This window comes from Nicotiana tomentosiformis, chromosome 9 (assembly GCF_000390325.3).
Source record: "Nicotiana tomentosiformis chromosome 9, ASM39032v3, whole genome shotgun sequence".
Classification (NCBI taxonomy): domain Eukaryota; kingdom Viridiplantae; phylum Streptophyta; class Magnoliopsida; order Solanales; family Solanaceae; genus Nicotiana; species Nicotiana tomentosiformis.
In genome coordinates, this window is record NC_090820.1 from 27,755,602 (window position 1) to 27,774,353 (window position 18,752).

At 39.1% G+C, this 18,752-nt stretch overlaps 2 protein-coding genes across 2 annotated transcripts; one reads left to right on the plus strand and one right to left on the minus strand.

Annotated features, from left to right (window-relative positions):
- Positions 1-142: 142 nt before the first annotated feature.
- On the minus strand, positions 143-583 carry LOC138898523 (uncharacterized). Its single transcript, XM_070184595.1, has 2 exons — positions 428-583; positions 143-343 (listed from the first exon to the last, which is right to left on the minus strand). The coding sequence occupies exons 1-2, from the start codon at positions 581-583 to the stop codon at positions 143-145; spliced, it is 357 nt and encodes a 118-aa protein (XP_070040696.1).
- Positions 584-17,923: 17,340 nt separating this feature from the next.
- Positions 17,924-18,538, plus strand: LOC104092601 (F-box/kelch-repeat protein At3g23880-like). Its single transcript, XM_033655203.2, has one exon. The coding sequence runs from the start codon at positions 17,924-17,926 to the stop codon at positions 18,536-18,538; it is 615 nt and encodes a 204-aa protein (XP_033511094.2).
- Positions 18,539-18,752: the final 214 nt, after the last annotated feature.

Below are 18,752 nucleotides of genomic sequence, written 5' to 3' on the forward strand. Positions count from 1 at the left end.
AAGTAGGGAAAAGAAAAGATTTTATTTATATATATATATATATATATATATATATATATATATATATATATATATATATACAAAATAATGTTTACAACGTCCGAACATGATCCTACACAAAAACCAAAATAGAAACTAAGGGTTAAGTTTCTTGGTTATCTCCGGGGGTGTTTTCTTCTCCATCGGGGCCCTCCCCACTCTCAGACCCACTTTTTCTCCCCTCATCATCATCGTCATCATCATTATCATCAGAAGCTAAGGCTTCAGTATCGGTTTCGAGCTCTTTAGCCCCTTTTATCTCTTCGGTGAGATCAAAACCTCGAGCATGGATCTTCTCAAGGGTCTCCCTCCGAGATCAACATTTAGCAAGTTCAGCAACCCAAAGTGCTCGAGTGTTAGCAGTCTCCGCTGCCTCTCTTACCTATACCTGAGCAGCTTCAGCATCAGCCCGATAGATGGCCACGAATGCATCCGCATTAGCCTTTGCTTTTTCGGTGTCAGATTTGGCCTTGGCAAGTTCGGAGGCCAATCGAGCCTCAAGCTCCTTTAGTTTTCCTGATTGAACCAAGATCTTCTCCTTCATGCCTTGAAGTTGATTTTCGGCCAATAATAATTGGGCTCAAGCAGTTTATTTTTCTGCGGCAAGACGGTCCATACCATCTTTCAATCCCAAGAACTCCGCCCTTATCATATCGACCTCTTCACGAAGCTTCCCAATCACCTCAAGCTTCTACTGCAGCTGTGAGATCGAAATATTAGCCACCGTTCCAGGATCGAGCCCATGGGCTTTTAAGATTATTATTACCTGCTCGGTCAGGTCGGTCAGGTCTTGATGAGCCTTGTCCAACTCAGCTCAGAGGTCTTTATTTTCTTCTTCCCTTTGCCCGAAGAGGAGTCTAAGGGAGTTCCTCTCCTCCGTGACCCGTCGGAGGTCGGCCTCGTACCGACACAACTCAGCTCGAGACCGAGAACATACTTCTCGATGAACCGCTGTGGCCTACGTAAGAAAGAAGAAAAGAAGTTAGGGAAGAATAGCAAACATAAAAGTAATATCAATGAAGGAAGCTAAAACTCACCCGATTAAGAGTTTGCTGCACTTCACAGAAAAGGTTCGACATATCACTAGGGCCATCAACATCCTCAACCCCAGTAAATAAATCACAGAAGGGGTCCTCCCCTTCATGAGACCGGTTTATCTCGAGGGCTCCCAAAGCTTGGGCTTCCAGAATCGCCCATTCGGAAAAGGTAGGGAGAGTGGGCGAGTCTTCGATTACTATTTCCCCAAGCGACTCGCTTGTGGCGTTCTCCTCAGTTCGGAGAGCTTCAAGACCGGCCTCTTATGATATACCCACCATTTGTTGACTTCAGTGGGAAGCATCTCCAATCTCTAAATTTAAATCTTTCTTCAAATATACCAAATCTTTGTTACCTCCTTCTATTTTTGATTTTTAAATCAAAAAATGACAAAAACATCAAAAACCATTCCTCAAAAAGAAAAAGCTTCCTCCTCACAGCTTGCCGTCGACAAAACACCGGCGGAGCCACGGCCTGAGGAGTGCGTTCCTGGGGCGTGTGCTCTTACCTCTTATTTTAAGGTTGACAAAGGCTCATCGGTTCTCGGCCGATGTGAGCCAGTATCGAGGTATATATGTTCGATAACTGAGGGACATCTCGAACTGATAAGGAAAGATTGCAATTGGGAGAACAAAGAAATAGTAATCCCATCTTCTGAGGAAGATATTGCCACTTACGTGAAAGGGTTTTTAAGTGTGTATACTTACCCTTTCACATTAGGTCCCCTCGACCCTGTTATTATCGATTTCTGCCATCAATACCAAATAACCTTAGGCCAGATCCATCCTTCTTCTTGGCAGATCGTTATTTTGATCCGTTACTTCGTGAACAAAATCGAGGAGATGCCTTTCACCCTCGACTATCTCATTCGATTGTACTGCCCTAGCCTCTTTTGAGGCGGGTTAATAAAACTCCAGTGCCGGGCTACCAAGGTTCTGTTCTCGAGCATAGACGAGGACAAGGATCGAGGCTGGATGGGCAGGTTCATTTGAGTGAAGACTTCGGACCTGATTCCGACTTAAAAGATGCCATTTCCCGACAAGTGGAATATGAAGCGTAAGTGTAATTTTGCTGTTATCTCCCACTATTTTGTCCCTTCATTTCTTTCTCACAGATATCCCATTTTTGTGATGCAGCGGTTCCTTGGATGCCCGGTGCGGTTCCCGACCTCAATAACTGGGTATGGAATCTAGCCTCGACCTCCACATATGTCGTACGCTCATGGCGTGAATTATCAAAGGGCTGATGGGAGGCCAAAAATCATGGTAAGCTTCTTTCTAGTATCTTTGGTAGTTCGAACGAGATATTTTCCATATATTTGAATCAATTTTCTTGTATGTAGGCATGGGAAAAGATGCGGTTCTGAGGCCGCCGCCCGTCGAGAAAGAGGCTTCGACCTATGTTCCAAAACCGATGAAGGATAATAAGAGAAAAAGGGCCTCCGCTTCCGAAGATCCAAAACCGAAGATGAGGATGGCTCGTAAGCCGAGGAAGAATATCATCCCTTTAACCATGGAATCAGTTCTGCGTCTAAGGGATGGAGACGAAGAAGAAGAAGAAGAAGAAAAAGAAGAAGAAGAAGAAGAAAATGACGGGTCCGTGCTGGTGGCCCGAGTGAAGAAGACCATCGATGCCCTAAAGGCAGCTAAATCACAGAAGGACAAGTGAACTCAGAAGAAGAACTTGGAAAATTTGGAGATTGAAGATGTAAAAGTGATAAATGGTAAAATGAGGGTCTATTTATAGATTGAGCAATGACGGTTCAATGCCAGCGGTGGCCGACCACCGTCTGACACGCATTAAATGCCTCGGTAAACTGAACTGACGGGATAACTATCACGTACGTCACGATCGGACTCGATGCAAACATCAATATATATCTAATCGTACCGTTGGAAAATCATGTCGTTTCTCGTTACATCCTTCCCGAGAAACGAGGGAACTATCTGTATACGACCAAAACCGATTAGTCCTATGTACGAACTAGTCGAGATGGTAATTTATTGATCGAAAAACGTCTTTGTAATATCAGGTTGAGGCCCCAAGTCAGGTCATCAAGCTTCGAGTTCTAGGACCGATCAACGTTAAGCTCGATATCATTATCGAGCCCGAATCCAAATCGAACTATGAGGCAAAGCGAAATTATCGAGCTTTTGAGTCAGAAACCGACCGACACCGACCCCGAGCTCGAGTCTATATCGAGCTCATAAACAAGAGCCATTGCAACCGCACTAGGGAAAATAATCCTGGCGGGAATTATGGAAAAGCTGATTCATCATGGGTCCCCACTATGTATTTTTTATTATATCTAAAGCAAGATCCCTCCACTATAAAAAGAATGATTATTGTTTCTGTAAGAGGTATCAAGACATTCACACATTGTAACAAAAATACTATTTCTCATAATGAAAGATTAACCTTTTGAGCTCCATTACTTCGTCTTATTTTGCTCATTTATCTTTCATTCTTTATAGTCAAGATTGTATATTTCTTTTTCTCTTTACGATTTGTATCAAGTTATACCCCATACCCTTAGAATTACGTACAAATTCAATTCTGTTCGATTTTTCGGGTAAACAATATAATTTTTTAAATTTTGATCCGGTTAAGAAAAATCCTTAAAAAATAGCCTATGGCAGAACTTGAAGCATGTTGTTCAGAATTTTGGGAAGGAGTCTATCAATCGCCCAAATTTTGGAAGCACGAGGAATTTAGCCACAATGCTGACAAATTCTAGTGACCATCTGGACTTTGCCACTAATCCTGATAATCACCATAACTTACTGAAATTCTAGCAAACATGCTTTAAAATTTGACTGCAGATTATTTTTCACAATCTATTATCGGGGTCGAAAAACAAATACCTAACATATCCTATTTGTATCATTCTCCCTGTGTATATCTGGAGTTGCGATATAAAATGGACCCAAAAACTAAATTACAGAAATGGACTGGACGTAATATTTTGCTAAAAAAAAGGAAAATATCAATTATGTCCATTCGTAAGTAGTTTATTACAAAACAATAGTCAATTCATAAAATATTACTAATGTTAGGCAAATATCTATTTGTAAGTAAAAAAGATCAAATTTTTACTTTGTTTTGAGTGGGTGTTATTAGAATAGATTGAGTACATTTTAAGGAACTTGAATCTCAGTTTTGGGATGATTTGGTGGAGTTTTGAGATGTTTTGAATTGAAAATTCGAAGTAAAAGCCGAACATAAAAAAGTGATAAGTGTATCACATTGTGTATCACTTGTGTATCACATATGTATCATATTTGTATCAAATGTGTATCACATGTATATCCATGTATACCTGCATGTGAGATACATGCATGATATATGTTTGATACACGTGTCGTAGAAGAATTTTTTGAACTTGATTTTAACTACGAATTTTGATACCAAATCAATCCAAATCACCTCCAATCTTCCTCAAATTTTGTATATTGACTCATCTATATGTTTTCAATGAATCTCAACTATACCCATTGAAGAAAGTCCCTTTTTGCTTAAATTTTTGGAATCTTGTATGTATATATATATATATATATATTTATTTATTTCATCACCTTATTTGTTATCTCATCCACGAAAATTTTCTTCAGTCTTGCATCTAATGTTGCTAATCACGCTTAAAAATATGGAAAGAGATCTTTGTGTATAATTCTTGGAGAAAAAGAACCTTATTTCTTTGAGTTTTTAATTTTTATATGTGCTTGACTAGTTTTAGTAAGTATATGATTAATGGCTAGAGGTCGATAAGTTAGGACTTTTTTTGGGACATTAAAAAATAAAATTAAAAAATAGACAGTTCACTCACACTATAAAATATTTGAATTTAAACACCCAAATAAAAGTGTTTAAGCTGAGCCAAAACGCTTTCATACGATTTCCAAGCCGCAAATGGAATTGTCGAAGCACAAAGCAACAACATCAAATCTTGGGTTGTTCAATGATTCAGAATCAGTGCCAGTTCTTCCCCAAGAGCTAATATCTGAAATACTCCTAAGGCTACCTGTGAAAACCTTACTGCAAATGAGGTGTGTTTCTAAATTTTGGTGTAGACAATAAATTTATGTCAGAAAAATAATCGAGACCGAAAAATATCGCAACAATCATAGTATTTGATTTCAAGTAATTTGAGTGTACAATCTCTATGAATCCTCTGATTCGTCTTTTCAATAGTAAATAAATTCAAGGGCCTTTGAATTTGATCTTGAATCTATATTTATTTCCACGAACGATGATCTTGAATTCAACTACCACGAACTTTGATTTGAACTCGTACTCCTTGAATCTTGACTTGTTCTTCGTTCTTGAGCTTGAACTTGATTTCTTGAAGCTTGAAACTTGTAGAGAAATTTGCGGCGTTTGATCCACGAGCTCTTTCTTGCTTCTTGTTATAATTTCTGGCGTCTTTTCTGGGTTATGAAGACCCCTATTTATAGTTGTGGAAGGAAAAAGTTGTGATAAGAACAAATTCCTTCTGACCAATCAAATTGAAGTATGACATGGCCTCATTTGATTGGCCAGAACATGTCACTTGCACACGTAGTGCGATTTCATTAGCCTTTTAACGTGACTTGGCATGCCTTGTCATTTTGACACGTGGCATGATCCTATTGGCTCTTTCATTTCACTTGGCGTGCTATGTCATTTCACGCGTGGCACCAAACTGGGCCTATAAGAAGATGATATCTTGAGCCTAATGAAATAGGTTCATCACTTTAGCCCAATTAAATGGGCTAGCCTAATGGATTAAGACTTACTCATTTAGTCAATATGTATTGGACTTATATAATTAATTAAAGGGAAAAAAAATATAAATAGCCAGTCCATTAGTCTTTACAACTCCTCCTAGCCCTAAAAGCTAGTTTATAGAAAATAACCCTAAAATGGGTAGCCATACCAAATAAGAGCGTCGAATAAAAATCGTTGCATAACAGAAAATAGGCGAAAAGTTTGTACCCTACAATTACGTGGATAATGAGCGGAAAGCAAATAAAAAAAGAAAACATTCCCTACATGTGATTAGCCGTGCGTGTGTATACCCATATGCAGCTATGTCTAATTTTTTTTATTATATGCTACGTGTATTTTCCTTTATTGTATAACTTGTGGATAATTCTGTTTACTTTGTGTATAAATGTGATAGATGAAAATTTTAGAGCTTGCTTACTGATTATTCATTCATCGTTGAATAATGAATGTATAGATGTATATAGCCATGTTTGTATGTGTACCATATATAATCCATGTGTAGCTGTGTGTAAAATATTTATTATGTGCTCTATGTTTTTTCCTTTGCACGTATAATTTATGAATAACTCTGTTTAATCTGTGTATAAATGCAATAGTTGTATATTTATTCGAGCTTGCAGATTCAATATTCATTATCATTGAATAATGAATGTGTATTTGTATAACTCTGGTTGCATGTATAATATGTGTAGTGTAATTTTTTTTATTTATAAAAGCAGATTCATTACTGCTTTGTTTTATATGTATAAATTGCATATATTGAGAATAAATTGATTGATAAGACATCAACATGAAAACAATCCCCAAAAAAGATAAATAAAATTATAAGTAAAACTCAAGTACTAGCAACGCTACTTCATCTTCAAATTTTTCCGAATGATTAACAATCATTTAAGCTTTGACTAAATTAACTTCTTGTTTTGCCCGCCCTTCATCGGTACAATAGTGCCATTTTCGGATCTTGTTAATATCATAACCAACTTTTAGAAATAGAAAACTTCACTTTAATAGGAACATAAACCTTCACTTCAATGAGAGATATTGAGCATAAACGAGGGAATGAAGGGAGAGAGAAACCAAATTCTTTACTTCTCTACACTGGGAGAGAGACCGAAAGAGAGACCAAAGTAGAAAATAAAAGAGACCCTTTTTTGTTGGGAATCATATTCGTATATTTTCATATGCCTTATCCCCTATAATCCCTAAAATTAAGTAATTTCAAATCACAATCCCTACAATTACGGCTAACTTGTCAACTAGCTTAACTGGCTAAAAAAAGTAAAAAGGATGTGTACGACGTTTAAAATGAGTTATAAAAATAAAATAGGTTTATTTAGAGTTTATAACTGATATGAGCTGCTAGTTCAGTTAATTGTTCTTAATTAAATTATGTATTAGCCCATAATATTTTTTTGGACCAATATATCTTGAATTTAAAATATAGTCTAAATTATTTTATTGAATCTAAATTCAATAAAATTTGTATGCCTACAAATGCTCTCTACTTCAAAACTCGTCGCATTTAAGGACTAGGCTTGAAGTAATGTGAAGCAACATCCTTCCTTCTCTTTCTTTTCACATAAAGCTTAACCCATCCTTCTAAAAAGTAATAATGATAACTCCAAAGCTTGAAACACTAAGGTTCCAAATGCAGTCACGATGAACACTATATTTGTTTGCTAATGTTCCATTTTGACTTTGGTCAAAATGGAGAATCATAATTGTCATATAGTATACTTGCCATTCAAGATTAATTAAATAATCTCAAATCCAACTCATAGCATTGCATGATATTTTGGCATTTTCTTGCACAAATGCCAGATGAGTTCTTTATGCAAGTTCCATGTAAAGTGGGCTTTGATTGATATGAACTATATAGATAAAAATTTCCAAGGTAAGTCCAAGATCACGTCATGTAAGTCTTGAGTTGCTTCTCAAATAGTTGTGTAATTTAGTGCATGTGGCTCTGTGAATCAAGCTTCTTTCCACTACTTAATTAGACTTCTACTTGGATTGTGGAACAGACTATTATTATCCGATCAAATTACCGCATCCCAATTCATGTGGGAAACTAATTGTCGGAGCCGCCTAAACATTGATCCCACATTGGCACTTCACGTTTCAGAAGCCCCCTTTGAGATCTATATAAACCCCTGCTCATCTGTTTATTAAGCATCAATTGCAATTTGTAAACTTGCCTCGAATTCGTAACTCGCAGGTAAAGTTTTTTTTTTTCTTTCGTTTTTGTCTCTTTTTTTGTAGGTCAAACGAGAAGGATACGTTCTTGTTTAACGAGATAATTCATGGATGAAGAAGATAATCTTAGAGTGTGAAGGGATGGGCACTCATCCCCGCTCGAATAGAGTGTGAAGGGATGGACACTCATCCCTGCTCGAATATCGGAGATATTACTCTCAAGGTGACCCGACTATCGGAGAGATTACTCTCAATGTGGCTCGACTACTGGAGAGATTACTCTCAATGTGGAGCGACTATTAGAGAGATTATTCTCAATGTGGCTTGACTACCGGAGAGATTACTCTCAATATGGCCCGACTACCGGAGAGATTACTCTCAATATGGCCCGACTACTGGAGAGATTACTCTCAAAATGACCCGACTATCGGAGATATAACTCTCGATGTGGCTCGACTACCAGAGAGATTACTCTCGAAATGACCCGACTATCGGAGAGATTACTCTCAATGTGGCTCGACTATCGGAGAGATTACTCTCAAGAGACTTACATGTCCACCTTAAAATTGGAAAGTTATAGTTTCCTTTTAAGGACAAACCTACGAAGAGGCCTACTTAAGGTGCAAAGGGATTTATATGTCCACCTTAATATTGAAAAGTTATAGTTTCCTTTTAAGGACAAACCCACGAAGAGGTCAACTTAAGGTGCAAAGGGACTTACATGTCCACCTTAAGATTGGAAAGTTATAGTTTCCTTTTAAGGACAAACCCACGAAGAGGCCAACTTAAGGTGCAAAGGGACTTATATGTCCACCTTAAGATTTAAAAGTAATAATTTTTTTTAAGGACAAACCCACGAAGAGGCCAACTTAAGGTGTAAAGGGACTTATATGTCCACCTTAAGATTGGAAAATTATAAAGCTTCAACTCAAAGATTTGGCGGACTTTGCAGACTTCAACTTGAAGAATGGCGAACGCGAAGACTTCAACATGAAGACCGACAGACTTGAAGATTTCAACTTGGAGACTGCAACTTGAAGATCGACGGACTTGAAGACTTCAACTTGGAGACTTGGAAGGTTTAAACATTTCAACTTGAAGAGCAGAAAACTTGAAGACCAGAGGACTTAAAGATTTGGTGAATATGAAGACATAGTAAATCCCTCAACTTTAGTGCAAATACTTGGTAGCCTCCTAAAAGACTATAATCGCCCTATTGAAGACACTAGTTTATCATGAAGGCTTGCACCCTCTAAGTCATATGAGATCTAAAGTTCAAAAGAAGAATGAAATTTCAGCCCGATTTTCAAGTGTTGTTTGAATGAATTACTTCCATCATACTTCATTTGGACAACGACTAGGGCAATATGTATCTTTTGAGCTTATGCGGCTGAACTCAGAATGAAACTCTAAGCTGCCTACGTACCTCGATAAAGATGATCAAGTCATACCGTAGTTCAGAATGGGTGGATATTTTTTTTATTTTCTTATTATATTTTTTTTTTATGTCCTAACTTTTGCTTAAGCCGCCCCTTTCAAGGTTTTCAACCTTTATTTTTATTTTTATGTCCTAACGTTTGCCTAGGCAGCCCCTTTCGAGGTTTTCAACCTAACGAAATTTTTTTTTTCGTGGGCCATACACAGTTTAGACTCATGCGGGCCAGGAGTGTAGGAACATGCAGTTTAGGCTCATGCGTCAAGGAGCGTTGAAACTTCAAGGAAAATACTTCTTCAAAAACTTTCCATTGATAGGGCCGATTCTCATGCCATCTGCATCAACTAGATTGTAAGCCCCACTTGAATAAGCTTCTTGTACGACATATGACCTATCCTATTTTGAAGTGAACTTCCCTACAGATTTATGAGAAGTAATTATGGGTCTTCGTATGACAAGGACTTGATCTCCTACTTGAAAGGATTTCGGGTGAACTCTTTTATTAAAGGTGCGAGACAATCGAGCTTGATAACATTCAAGACTCTGTTAAGCTTCCAACCTCTTCTCATCAAGATCCTCCAACTCTGCTAATCAAAGTGGAGCATTTTCTTCATCAGTGATCCCTTTTTGAATATCCAGTCGTAATGAAGGTATTTGACGCTCGAGTGGCAAGACAACTTCGACTCCATAAATGAGTGAATAAGGAGTCGCTTGTATTGGCGTGCAGTGAGTCGTACTATATACCCATAGATCTTCTTCCATACGGTCATTCCAATCTCGTTTGGATTTGGAGACGACTTTCTTTAACAAGTTGCATAGAGTTTTGTTGAATGCCTCAGCTAGACTATTGGCGGCAACATTGTACATCGAAGAGTTACGTTTCTTGAAGCCAAAGAGATCACAAATCTTGTTCATCAACCTATTATCGAATGTCTTTCCATTATCCGTTATTATGTAAAGAGGAATGCCAAAGCAATAGATTATGTTTACTCGGATGAAACTTGCAACATTTTCCTTCTTTACCTCCTTAAGAGCAACAACTTCAGCCCATTTTGATAAGTAGTCAGTTGCAGCCAAGATGTATAGGTTCCCACTAGAGGACTTTGGCAGTAGTCCAACAACATCCAATCCCCAAGCGTCAAATGACCAGGATGCCACAGTCGGGTGCAACACTTCAGGAGGTTGATGAATAAACTTCGCATGGAATTAACAAGCCTTGCATCTTCGAGCATAGTCCAAGCAATCTTTTACCATTATTGGCGAATAATATCCCATCCTTTTTATATGGAAGTGGAGCTTTGGTCCAGACTGGTGTGACCCACATATCCTAGAATGTGCCTCTTGCCGAGCTTGGAGTGATTCTTCTTCCCCTAAGCATCGCAAGAGTACTCCCTCGAATGACCTTCTGTATAGAGTATCTTTGTAGTAAAGGAAGCGAGGTACACGACGACGGATTTCAGTCCTTCTTCTCGGATTTTCTAGAAGTATCCCATAGCATAAATAGTCGATAACGGATTGTCGCCATTCTTCTTTCTCAACTTCAGAAACATCGACAAGATGCTTGAGTTCATTTTCTTTACCTTCAGCCTCATTTGGCGGCTATACTACCCAATTTTGGCAGACAGTAACTTGCGCTTGATCAGGCAGGGTTAACGATGAAGCTAGGGCAGCTAAAGCATCAACCTTCTTATTTTCTTTCCTTGGCACATGCTGAATAGTTACATCACCGAGCCACCCCATTAATATTTTTGCATAATCATGATATGGGCGTAGTTCAGGCTTCTTAACCTCGTAACTACCTAAAAGCTGGTTGATCACCAACTGAGAGTCACCAAAGACTTGCAATTGCAACCGCTTCATTTCGACAACCATTTCAAGCCCAAGTATTAGTGCTTGATACTCTGCAATGTTGTTAGAGCAGAGTTGCGTCAACGTAAAAGAGTAGGGCAGAACTTCACCTTGAGAAGTGACAAATACTACACCAACACCAGCTCCTCTGCGATATGCAGCACCATCAAAGTACATCTTCCATGGAGGTTGAACTACAATGAACATTGCATCCTCATCAAGCAGTTCATCAGTTAGCTCCCAATAATCAGGTATAGGGTGATCTGCCAAGAAGTCTGCCAATGCTTATCCTTTTATAGCCTTTTGAGGGATGTACAAAATTTCGAATTGTTGAAATTGGAGATACCATCTCACTAGTCGATCACTAAGAACAGGTTTTGACATCACGAACTTGATGGGATTTGCTTTAGAAACAAGACGAACAGCATGAGCTTGAAAGTAGTGCTTCAACTTTTGAATTGAGAAGACTAGTGCCAAACACAACTTTTCAATTAGCGAATAATTCAGCTCGTTTGGTGTCATCATCCTGCTCAAGTAGTAAAGAGAGTTTTCTTTCCCCTCACTATTTTTTGGGCCAATAACGCTCCAACAGATCTTTCTTGTGCTGAAATATATAGTATCAACGACTTTCCAAGTATGGGGATACTAAAACCGGAGGCTTCATCAAGTATGATTTAATGCTCTCAAAGGCATTGCTACACGCTTGGTCCCATTTGAAAGGGACACCTTTCTTCATAAGGCGACTGAATGGTTGGCACCTCCCAACTAGGTTTGAGATGAATCTCCTAAGCTACGCTAACTTACCTTGCATACTTTTCAATTCGTGAATATCCCGAGGCTCAAGCATTTTCGAGATTGCATCTACTTTGGCTTGATCAATTTCAATCCCTCGATGTCGGACAATGAAACCAAGGAACTTTCTGGAAGTAACTCCAAAGGTGAATTTCAATGGATTCATCTTAAGTTTGTACCTCCGGAGCAACTCAAACACCATTCTCAAGTCTTTCAAGTGGTCGCCTCTCTTTCTTAATTTTACCACCAAGTCGTCCACATAGCATTTGACATTTTTGTGTAGAAGGTCGTCAAAAATAGTCTGCATAGCCCTTTGATAAGTAGCACCAGCGTTCTTCAAGCCAAAAGGCATTACCCTGTAGCAATAAATACCCTTGGGGGTGCAGAATGCAGTAAGCTCTTCATCTTTTAGTGCCATGCGAATTTGGTTATAGCTTGACGAACTATCCATAAGCGACATTGCCTCATACCCAGTAGTAGCATCGATCATCAACTTTGGAATAGGAAGCGGGAATTCATCTTTGGGACAAGCATTGTTGAGATCCCTGAAGTCGATGCACACTCGAATCTGGCCATTCTTCTTCCTTACAGGGACAATACTTGAAACCCATGTTGGGTATTTAACTTAACGAATAAAGCCATCTTCGATGAGTTTGTTAACTTCGGTTTCAATCAAGGGAACCAAGTTCGGCCTAAAATGCCTTTGGGCTTGTTTAACATGGCGAGCACCATTCTTGACGGCAAGGTGATGGACTGCTACTTTCGGGTCCAAGCCAGGCATCTCTTTGTAGCTCCAAGCAAAGACATTCCTGAACTCCATGAATAACTCAATATAAGAGATTTCTTCATCCACTTCTAGTAAAGCACTTAGGTAGATGTGTCTTGGTTCTTCATCGGTGCCAAGGTTAACTTCTTTTAAAGCATCAACTGTAGTCTTCACTCCTTCTTCAAGTTCAGGTGGAGCATCTTTCACATCTTCATCTTCTTGAGGGTCCCCATCGTTGAAGGATATGTGATAACACAGTGAAATATCGTCCAATTTCTCGTCATCCTCCATTAGAGATAAAACACCATGCTCGCCATGTGCAGTAACATGATACGAAAAACCCACACTTTCTTCGTCTTCATCACGTTCTTTAGTGCAGACCACAGTGTATGACTTCACCTTCAGTACCTCATCACACAAAACCATGACTTTCGTTTATCGCTTCATTCTAGAAGGAACCAAACTTTGGAAATTTTTAGAGATCTTTTGAATTTTGGGCAAAGTGGCTATTTTTGTATTTCGATAATTTCTCTGGAACTTATTCCCCTTCTTTAATGGACCTAATCTCTCAAATACAGAAGTTCTCACAGTTGATTTTCCAAGTCGATCAAAGACATAAGGCCTGTTAGAAGCGGCAGATTCGTCTTCTACAGTGATATAATTGTTGCTCTCCCTTCTTTTGGAGATGCGCACTGGTAACAGTTGCTTGTATCCCAAACTTTCACGTGGTTGCCTCGTCGCATCTTCTGATTGGAGCTTCCCTAACTTTGACGACTCATTGAGATTATATCCAGCTTTTGCAAATAGCCTGTAAGCATTAGGATCAAAATCTTCATCTGTTCGCTTTATAGGGAGTGCCACATTCTGCAAATGATTTTGGGCTACAAACCCTGCAAGTGGCTTTGAGGACAACTTTACTGCCTCAATTTGTTTTACCGGAAGAGCTAACTCCTTTAGCATGTTAGTTTGGAGATTAGATAATTCACCATCATCTTTCTTTCTTTTAGGGACATATTGGAGTACATGAATTACTTTCTTGCCATAAGACGCAATATTCCCTTTATGAGATTTATTCGCGTTGGGTTGTACCTCCTTAGTAATAGCTTTGGATCTACCAGCAATCACCTCAGCTCTTTTAGTTGTGGGCTCATCATTCTTGCTTTTCATGCCATCATCAGCTTTTAGCTCCTTCACAATGCAGTTCTTCAAGTAGAACTTTGCATCGGCGAAGTGTGACTCAGCCTCGATGAATGGCTCATCATCAGCAACTATCTTCTTCTCGCCTTCACCCTCGTAGTATTTCAAACATTGATGGTAGGTAGATGGAACCACTTTATTCTCATGTATCCAAGGCCTTCCGAGCAAGACGTTGTATGAAGTCTTTGAAATGATCACATGCAGCCATGCACTTGATTGCATATCTTCAATAGTGATTCCCAACCTGATCGCACCTATGGCTCTTTGCTCCCCTGGTTGAATCCTTGGATCATTACATGACTTTCTGAGAGTTCGTTCATAGGAATATCAAGTTCTTTCACAGTGCGAATTGGCAAAATGTTCACTGAGGATTCTCCATCAACCAAAATTCAATTTACCCTTTCATCACACATATAGCCAACCAGGTACAATGGACGGTTATGAAGAGTGTCACCTAGCAGAAGATCGTCATTTGTGAATGTGACTTTTTCCTCACAAGCATTAACTTCTTGAGGAGTGGACTCGATGAGCTTTTCCGAAGATAGTACCAACGGTAGGTCATCACTCTTTTCTTCCCCTTCGTCAGCATGGAAACATGAGGCATCAATACCCCCATGGGAAATTTTTGTGCGGAACCAACTTGGTAAAAACTCCTCCAAGGTCACTGGATGTTGTGGCTTTTGAGGGTGGTGCACCTCCACTTTTGCTTTCTTTAAGTGCTTAACTGGATTCCATCTCCTTGGTTTTTTTACCGTCATTTTTCTTGTTGGTTGTTCTACTGATTCTTTTCGTGGGCTCCTTCTGTGGTGCCTACGATGAGTCACCAACGTCCAACCTTCATCATCATCAGGTTGATTGACTTCATCTTTGTCGTTCTCCAACAATTCTTCATCTTTACTTTCTTTAAAACCACATAATGCATTCGGACTGAATGAGCCAAAGGTGATAGAGACTTGATTTACGCTTGCTTTCTCATCTTCAAGTACGATCTTCTTTTCGCGAGCCAAGTCCATAACTTTGTCCTTGAAGACAAAGTACTTCTCTAGAGGGTGGCTCACAAGTCGATGGTATTTGCAGTAATTTGGGTCATTTGTTTTCCCAGCTTCACTTGGTCGCTTCATCTCCGGAAGCTCAATGAGATTTAACTCGAGGAGTTCTTCAAAAATAGCTGGCACATCAGAATCCAGAAATGGGTACTCTTTCTCTTGCATTTCTTTTAGAGTCAACTTTCCACTTGGCTTATCTTGAAAAGAAGTGGATTTCATACTCTGCTTCTTGCTCACCTTCGTCGTGAACTTTACAGGTGATGTATTGACATTCATAGCTTCTTTGCTTTCAGGCTTGGGTACGAACTTGCCCCACTTCCTGACTTCTTGCTTGTCATTCCCCTTGAGAGATTCATAGATGGGCAGCCTTTCATTTCCAGTGGAGGCCATGCTCAATTCCATGTCATGGGCACGAGTTGCAAGTTCTTCAAATGTGCTAGGCTTGATATCTTGCAAAATATAGCGCAATCCCCAATGCATTCCTTGGATGCACATCTCTATGTGAAAAGCTTCACTAAGCCTGTCTTTGCAGTTTAGGCTTGCATTCCTCCAACGATTGATAAAGTCAATAAGTGGTTCACCCTTTCGTTGACGAGTATTTATAAGTTCTATCATACTCACAGTATGTCTCGTGCTATAAAAGCGATTGAGGAATTCTTGCTCTAGTTGATCCCAGCTATCAACAGATCCAGCCTCGAGGTCCGTGTACCAATCAAAAGCATTTCCTTTTAATGAGTGGACAAACTGCTTGACGAGGTAATCTCCATAAGTCCTAGCATGTTGCATGTCTCAACAAAGTGTGCCACATGTTGCTTTGGATTGCCTTTGCCATCGAACTGTTGAAATTTTGGAGGTTGATAGCTAGCAGGCATCTTCAACATATCGATCCTTGCAGTGTACGACTTTGCGTATGTAAGGGAGGACTTGGCAGCAACTTCCTATTTAATCTTAATAGTTACTTCAATGAACTCCTTCAGTTGATCGATGAGAATCATCTCTTCAGATGAGATAGAGATAGCCTTAGCGGATGCTACTAGTATCGGGGGAGAATCAATCTCTGGAACTTCCGGGAGCTTGCCAGGTGCATGGGTGGATTCTTCTTCCATCAAGATTCCCACTCTGTTTGTTAGTTTGTCAATTCTAGCATCTTGATTTTGCATGCACTTGGTCAAGCCTGCGATTGCTTCCGTCAAGTTCGCCAACTGGTCTTCCACAGATGAAGTGTTTGTCACCGTAACTTGCATGATTGTTGTAGATGATGGGGAGTAGCATGAATTGTCACACAGATTGATTCTCGAATGGCTCACGCTACGCGGTGTAGGTGGGGAGGATCCATCACTTGAAGCATCATCATCTTCCTTCACAGCCGAGTTCTTGGATCCGGAGAGGTCAAGCAGAGCAAGAGTTTTCTTGATCTTTTCAGCAATATCGCTTCCTCCTTCGGGTACGTTTGTAGAAGATCTTGCTCCTTTTGAGGATAAAGATCCGAAAATAGGGGTTGATGCAGACGATACTTGGGGTGCTTGTTATCCTAACGAGCTTTCTTTTCTTCTCGTAACTGGTCCAAAGCTTCCAAAGGTAACATCGAGGATGGTTTCTACATCAGCATAGAACCTGGAATTAGCAGCCTTGGTGGAAGTTGAACTGGAGTTGATTTTCTTTGAAGCCATTTCAATTATATTGAATTTTGGTGATTTGAAAAGTTGAGATGAGATGTAGAGATTGTCCCACTGGGCATGCCAGAATTTGTAGACAATAAATTTGCGTCAGAAAAATAATCGAGACCGAAAAATATCGCAACAATTGTAGTATTTGATTTCAAGTAATTTGAGTGTACAATCTCTATGAATCCTCTGATTCTTTTTTCCAATAGTAAATAAATTCAAGGGCCTTTGAGCTTGATCTTGAATCTATATTTATTTTCACGAACGATGATCTTGAATTCAACTAGCAAGAACTTTGATTTGAACTCGTACTCCTTGAATCTTGACTTGTTCTTCGTTCTTGAGATTGAACTTGATTTCTTGAGCTTGAAGTTCTTCGTTCTTGAGCTTGAACTTGATTCCTTGAAGCTTGAAACTTGTAGAGAAATTTGCGGCGTTTGATCCACGAGCTCTTTCTTGCTTTTTGTTATAACTTCTGGCGTCTTTTCTGGGTTATGAAGACCCCTATTTATAGTTGTGGAAGGGAGAAGTTGTGATAAGAACAAACTCCTTCTGACCAATCAAATTGAAGTGTGATATGGCCGCATTTGATTGGCCAGAACATGTCACTTGTACACGTGGTGCGATTTCATTAGCCTTTTAACGTGACTTGGCATGCCTTGTCATTTTGACACGTGGCATGATCCTATTGGCTCTTCCATTTGACTTGGCGTACCACGTCATTTCACGTGTGACACCAAATTGGGCCTCTAGGAAGATGATATCTTGGGCCTAATGAAATAGGCTCATCACTCTAGCCTAATTAAATGGGCTAGCCCAATGGATTAAGACTTACTCATTTAGTCCGTATGTATTGAACTTATATAATTAATTCAATTATATATTAGCCCATAATATATATTTGGACCAATATATCTTGAATTTAAAATATAGTCCAAATTATTTTATTGAATCTAAATTCAATAAAATTTGTATACCTATTCTTGGCTTTCTCTAATATCAAGTCCTCAGTTCGTCAAAACCCATCTAACACTTTCAGCCAATAATCAACATTTTATTTACCATAGGCTTATTTTTAGAAACTTCGAGATTGACAATAGCTTGACTTTATACACTAACACTCTTTACCCAACTATGTATGAAGTACCTCATCCCTACTGAGCTTGATTTTGCTTGTGAAGATACATTTGGTGACAGATATAGAATTTTGGGTTCGTGTGATGGGTTGTTCTGTATTTGCCGTGATTTTGAGGATCTGTTTCTATGGAATCCATCTACAAGAAAGTTAAAAGAATTGCCATCTTCAGGAATTAATGTGTTGCGCGATAGTGAGGGTATTGATATTTCTTATGGATTTGGTTATACTGAGTGTCAAAGTGATTACAGAGTTGTAGAAATTGTGCGAAATGAAAACAGTAATCGTTACAATGTTAGTGTTTATAGTTTAAGAACTAATTCTTGGAAAAGGATTCAAGAGTACCTGAGTATTATCTTCTGGGATCATTCTGGTAAATTTGTAAATGGAAAACTTCACTGGAGCGCCGAAGATCGTGTTAGTGATGGGAATTCCACATGGTTTATTTCTTTATTCAACACTGCAGATGAGACATTTGGAAATGTAGCGTTGCCCAACCCAAATGGTAGTTTTTTTGACTGCGAAATAGGGTCTTCAGGTAATCTATGTTTATTTTGTTACGAAGAATTGAAGACGGATGTGTGGGTAATGAAGGAGTACGATGTTGCAGAGTCATAGACCAAGGTGGTTTCGATCCCCACAAAAAATTATGACGCTTGGTCAATTTTCATCTCCCAAAATAATGAAATTTTAGTGCATGAATCTAGAAGCATAGTGTGGTATAATTCAAGAGATAACACTTTCATGCGTCCTGAGGTTCGGATACGTTGTGATTCTGCAAACAACCTTGGTTTGTACAGTGAAAGTCTTGTTTCTCCAAATTTTCTAGAGG

Excerpts from the sequence above, each read along its gene's own strand:
- LOC104092601 (XM_033655203.2), top strand. The coding sequence starts at position 17,924 with ATGAAGTACCTCATCCCTACTGAGCTTGATTTTGCTTGTGAAGATACA.
- LOC138898523 (XM_070184595.1), bottom strand. The coding sequence starts at position 583 with ATGAAGGAGAAGATCTTGGTTCAATCAGGAAAACTAAAGGAGCTTGAG. Across the intron at positions 344-427 it reads CTGATGCTGAAGCTGCTCAG|ACCCTTGAGAAGATCCATGC; the intron begins GTATAGGTAAGA and ends TCTCGGAGGGAG.